Source organism: Bradysia coprophila, unplaced genomic scaffold (assembly GCF_014529535.1).
Source record: "Bradysia coprophila strain Holo2 unplaced genomic scaffold, BU_Bcop_v1 contig_297, whole genome shotgun sequence".
NCBI classification, from domain to species: Eukaryota; Metazoa; Arthropoda; class Insecta; order Diptera; family Sciaridae; genus Bradysia; species Bradysia coprophila.
Genome location: NW_023503555.1, coordinates 4076951 through 4082950, shown reverse-complemented (window position 1 = coordinate 4082950; position 6000 = coordinate 4076951). Strand labels below are relative to the sequence as shown.

Below are 6000 nucleotides of genomic sequence, written 5' to 3'. Positions count from 1 at the left end.
CGTGGCTATGCTAAATAAGGGTATATATTGAGACCTGAGACGCTCAATTTGGATGAATGAACGCGCTAGAGTGCTTTCAGCCGTAACCTTTGGCCCGCAACGATATACATTTCTGTTTTATTAAATTATTTTTCTAGAACAAAGTGAACAATCCCGAACATGTACGAGCGGATAAATTACCTATTTTTAATTCAAAATTTATGTAGTTGATGCGGAATTTATGATTCAACTTTTTTCTTCTCAAATATAATGCGCCAATATAATGCATATACGAAGACATTATACCGACATTCATATATATACGTGTGGTTCCGTGCACATGTTTGCATATTGAATATAAAAGAGCATTTACGGCAATATGGTTTAGATGAATCGCAAAAATGTCGATTAACACAATCTGACAAATGGTTATTCAAATTTGTGTACAAGGATTTTTGCGCCGTTGGCTAAGAAATATATAAACAGAGAGTAAATCATGCCAGCACGGTAGTAAGCGGATGTGACGCAAATCCAAACTACAACAAAATTTAATAGTAGAAGTTAAGTCCTTGTTTTGAACTTTTTATTTAGCCAAGTATGATTTTTGTAGCTCGAGCCAAAGGCGAGGGATGCAACCACACAACTACCAAACTACCAAAAAATTGTAATAGTATTTTTCCTAACGCATGCTAAGAGGCTTTTTTAGCGAACGAGAGGTTTCCAGCAAGAGCCGGAGGCGAGTGCTGGAATCGAGTTCGCTAAAAAAGCCTCTTAGCATAAGTTAGGAACAACGTTTTGTTTGTAGTGGGCTGGAAATGAGCGACGAAGTCGCGATATTTCAACACTAGACATACAAAATCTTTTTTTTTTGAACTAAGAAACTTATACAATTTTTTCACTTTTCTCCCTTGTCTCAAAAGACCCGTATAAAATTTTGATATTTTTTCACCAACTGTTACGTAATTTTTACATGATCGAGAATTTAGTTGTAAAGTAATTTTTCACAATGCAGGCGAGAAAATATTCATTCTTTGTTGTGGTGAATTGTAGCGCTCGCTACGCTCTGGACACAAAAAACCTAGAAACGTAGAAACCTAGAAATGTAATTTCCAACTTTTATTTATTCGTTGAACAAATAATTATTTTATGTGTGCGCGCTGTGATCAACCTTATTTTCTCCCATCATTCAGCTATGAGAAAATTGAAGATTGTTGACGACTCTCTCCATTTATTCATTATCTCTCGAATTCATCTACATTCCCATATAATTTACTTACCTGCATTAATCGTATGATTTACTTATCCATCCATCACTGCCTACTGCGAGATCGTTTTGTTTCTGGTTTCAAAAATGGTATGTCGAATTGATGTTTTCGTTTAGTGGAAAGAACGGTTAGTCTCATCATGTACACATGAAATAGTTATTTGTTAATCAAGTTAACTAGGAAATTTCACACCAAGAGCGAAAGGTTTTTATTTCTCCACGAGGTGAACACAACGTTTTTCATGCTTGCGTTTTGAGAAGATATCAGGTAAAATCCGCATTTTTGTCCACTTCTACTTTGAAAATAAAATAAATAGAGCGTTTTGGTATTCAGCCGTTTTAGGTGAGAAAATGATCATTTTCGCACTCACTATGGCTGAACCTCGGGCTGAGCCCACCATTGTAAGGTAGAAAATGATTATTTTCTCACCTAAAATGGCGCTTGTCAGAATGACAACAAAACGCTATTTTCATAGTGGACAAGATAAGGATTTTCACATCGCTAGCATGAAAAACGCAAGGCTGTATACTTTGAGGAGGTCACGCAGACCACCATTTTATTAGATACGCTGGAACACACCACTTCTGATGATTTTACATGTAAAAAAATTCACCACATCATCAAGACGACGAGAATCATAAGAGCAGGTGAATTTTTGTATGAAATCGGCCATTTTATCATCAACTGTGGTGTGTAACCCGCGTGTCTGTATCTGCGTGACCTCCCCAAAGTATACAGCCTTGTGAAAAACATACTGTTAACCTCTGAGAGAAATATAAGCACACATTCTGATATCAATACTGTTATAAGTGACTTGTGTCACTCCTTACTCTTTCAATAGGTTTTTACGTGATATACATGTATGTCGAGTAGGTGCTAGACAGACATTTTATCAAGCGATTCAATAAGTTTGTGTCTGAGCTTAAGGGCTATTTTGTGCGCAGAAAGAAATGAAATTGTGGCGATACAGGTATTTACAACCATAAACGCTTTGATGTCGAGGCTGAGAAATTGGTGAAATTATGTGAAACAGTTACGGGTCACCGAAAGGAAAAACTGCAGAAATGCTTGAATTGATTTTGTGCTGACGCTGTTTATGGGCATTATGCGAGGGCGAGGGCTAATGACGTCCGTGCTAATGTTGTATACTCGACAAATTGCTTATCAATGTTTCGTTTCCTATTTATGTGAAGATTAATGTCTGAGATTTATCATTTGGAGAAAGCCTGGTCTTAGTGTTTACGGAATCATTCATTTAATATGTAACAAATTCTGAATCAAAACAAGCATGCTTACAACACTTTTCCCATGCTAGCCCTACGGCACAACGTTGATGATAGTCTTAATTGGAGATAAGACAAAGCGGTGACGTGGAATGAACAGCACAAATTTATTTCAGTTCATTTCATCACGTTCATCTAGTCTGCTACTTCTTTTGATAGACATATTTTCAGAAGATTGATACAAAATCTTTTACTTCATTCGTTTAACCATATATTTCACGATATAAGACCAAATTAGACAAAGCTCTCATCGATTATTTTTGTCGTTACTGTCGACAACAGATGATATAGGCCTGTAATCGCGAAAGTTTCTAGCATTTTTTGATAGCACGTTAAATATTAGAGGGAGCTCTATGTCACTGATAGCCTCAGATGACACCAACAAATAGGTAGGACAATATTTGAGAGCATGTAAAAGAACATCAAGTTGCAATCGAACCTAATTTACTCGCACTTGCAATGCCAACGCACGAATCAACGATTCGAATCCACCCTTGTCGTGTCATTTGACAATTTTTATCTTCTTCACCGAACCATCGTATTATTACACTTTCGCATGTAGGACGCGTGCCATGACTAAACACACTAAATTAAGGTGAATTTAAATGCAGAGTGGAATTTAATTCGAAATTTTATGGATTCAACAACGATTTTATTGAATGATGTTGAATATTGTCTGTAATTTGGTCTTATAGGCTTCGATACGGCTGGTGTACGTTATTGCCATACGGTTATTGCTTATTGTAAATATTGGTAAATCAAGGCAATGTGAAATTAAATTTATGGAGAAATTAATTTTAATGGGTTTGGTTTCGATGATAATGAAGGTTCTTGACATGGGAATGCATGCTATAATATCGTTGGCCATCATCATTATCATCGTCATACATTATTTTGGTTAATTGTGATAGAGAGAGATTTCATGCAACAGGTTATTGGGCTGATTTATATGATGTGAACAGTGGTTAAGCATAAATGAAGTAGATTTTATGTACGGATAAAAGGCAGGCATTAAACACGAAAGATATTGGCACTGGGCCTTTGGTACTTCAACTGTTCGTTAGTTTAATGAAAGAATTGTAATTTTTATGAGAGCCAATGTCATCAGTGTGCGACAGAAAAGGATATGTCTCGAGTGCCTGAATTTTATCACTCTTCTTGCTTTATGAAATCAATGAACGAGACCTTTTTTGTAGAATTCGTTAAAATTACGTAGGCTGAAAGCACCGACTTTAATATGTTTGTCGTCTGTAAAAGGTTCAAAATCATTTAACCAAAAAGTTTGAGGCTTCATGGTTTCGGCTTTCACGCCTTTTTTGCCGTTAGTTGAATATTCAAAATCTTTCTCACACAAGTCTTTGTAACGCAGCCTTACTTTCATACAAAAGATAGCGTTGAAATGTATTTTTCGGTTAACTTTTTCATCGACACGTTTACTTGAGATTCAAATTTTAGGTACACTTACGGCGTGAATAGTCCGATGAGAACTAATTCACTGCAGTGCAGGGACTATTTTTGGGAAAGCGTTGTTTCACATTTTCCTAAATTTTCCCACATTTACAGCAATTTTCAATTTCAAAATTTTCTCAACAATATTTGGGAAAATTAAGGAAAATATGGGAAAATACAAGGAAATATGGGACAATTATTTGTCAAAAAAAGTCCTTGCTGCATTTTATAAACGGCAACGGTATAATCATAATTTCATAACGACTACCATCTCCTACATCATCTCATACAAATTCGTCCTTTGTGATTTGCTTGATATCTAATCTTTTACTTCTTTTGTTAAAATTTAGGTTCTACAACAAACAGAAATACAGGCCACAGCTAGTTGCTTATTTCAGTCGTAGTTGTCGGTAACAGATGATTAACCGTATAGATATATCGAAAAGTTTCGCTTTTAGGTGGTGGGGAAAGATGGTAAAATTAACAAAATGTAATTTATGTAATGTAGACAACTGATGGAATGATCTAGGTGTGCCTATGTGTGCTTTAATAACATACAAATCAATTATATCAAGGCTACTGTCATGCGAGACTTTCCGAAAAATATTTGAGGCTGACTACATAAATAAATGGATTTACGTCCTTATAGGAAAATTTATGTTAAAACTTTTGAAGTAGAAGATTTTTCGAAATTTTCTAAAAAATAGCAGAATCATAGCATTCAAGTGCTATGGCAGAATACATACAATTATAAGCGCGTGCAGCAAAAGGCGTCACAAACACTGTTTTTTGTTTGTTTACATAGAGGATTGGATTAAAGATTAAAGATCAGTTTTGGACTTTGGATGGAGCTCTTTAAAAAAACGACGCTACGATAACATGATTTAGTCGTCAAAACAATTTGAAAATCATTCTTATCATGATAAGAAAGCAGTCTTCTATTTTCACATCTTCATATGTTGCATCTGAAATACTTGAACGGTAAATCCAGTATGTGCAGTCAACATGAATGTCTAATTTAGTTCATTTCATTATACCACAATATCATGCGTAAACAATATTATTAAGACAACCAGTTCCGAGTACAAAGATAGGCATAGCAGCAAGTAATCTAATTTACATTTTGTGGTTTGCACTTAATTGTTTTTAAAAATAATTTGAGTGAAACAACCAGATTTTAGACGAAAGAACAATATGAGTATATAAGGTCGCATAAAGTACGAAACGGTAGTAATTGCATCTTGCCGTTCAGTAGAACACTATTTTCTAAACGAAAAGAAACTCAAATTTTTCGAAATGAAATTCATCGTTTTGGTTGTGTTGGCATTTATTGCCTGTGCTATGGCAAAACCCCTTGATCTTGACCTTGGCGGACATGCCCAAGCAGCTGCAGGATTTGCGGTGGGTGTTGTAGCGGTTCCTGTTGGAGGTCTTGGAGGTACGTTAAAACTCTGCGACCTGTGACCGAAAAACATTTTCCTCTTTAATAACAATTCAAACCAATTCATGATATTTGTTTGAATAGGTGGCGCTGCAGGCCTAGTTACTGGTGGACCTAAAGGCGCTTTGGCTGCCGGTTAGTGGCACAATTCAAAAGGTTTTTAAAACATTTACTTTAACTGGAATTTTGTTATAGGTGCCCAAGGTGCTCATGGCGGAACCAATCTTGCACAAAAAGTTGGAGGCCAAGAACCAGGATACCATGGCGATCGTGGCCACTCTTCGGGAGGAGGCCTTTTCGGCTTATTTTAATAGTAATGTGATTAAAATGAAATCACTGCATAATAAATCGTTCTAATATTGAATTGAAGAGTATAATGGCAAATTCTATCAAGTCAGAGATTTTATATTCAAAGTGTCCATGAATGTCAGGGAATCAGGCTTTTGTGACATCCACAATTTCACGTGGAATAGCCTAATTAACGTTTTGATTGTTCTTCAATGAGATTGTTTCAGGAGTCTTTGGTTTCCTAGCAGGTTAACGAAATTAACTTATTTCCATACTATGCTCACTACCCAGCCTC

At 35.9% G+C, this 6000-nt stretch overlaps 1 protein-coding gene across 1 annotated transcript; it reads left to right on the top strand.

Moving 5' to 3' along the window:
- Positions 1–5202: 5202 nt before the first annotated feature.
- On the top strand, positions 5203–5786 carry LOC119078551 (glycine-rich cell wall structural protein-like). Its single transcript, XM_037186122.1, has 3 exons — positions 5203–5414; positions 5502–5552; positions 5613–5786. Exons 1-3 carry the CDS (start codon positions 5273–5275, stop codon positions 5726–5728), a joined length of 309 nt encoding a protein of 102 aa, XP_037042017.1. The 5' UTR covers positions 5203–5272; the 3' UTR covers positions 5729–5786.
- Positions 5787–6000: the final 214 nt, after the last annotated feature.

What these genes read in the sequence shown, in the direction of transcription:
- LOC119078551 (XM_037186122.1), top strand. Translation starts at nt 5,273, where the DNA reads ATGAAATTCATCGTTTTGGTTGTGTTGGCATTTATTGCCTGTGCTATG. An exon ending in TCCTGTTGGAGGTCTTGGAG is followed by an intron (nt 5,415 to 5,501) that starts GTACGTTAAAAC and finishes TTGTTTGAATAG; the next exon opens with GTGGCGCTGCAGGCCTAGTT. An exon ending in TAAAGGCGCTTTGGCTGCCG is followed by an intron (nt 5,553 to 5,612) that starts GTTAGTGGCACA and finishes ATTTTGTTATAG; the next exon opens with GTGCCCAAGGTGCTCATGGC.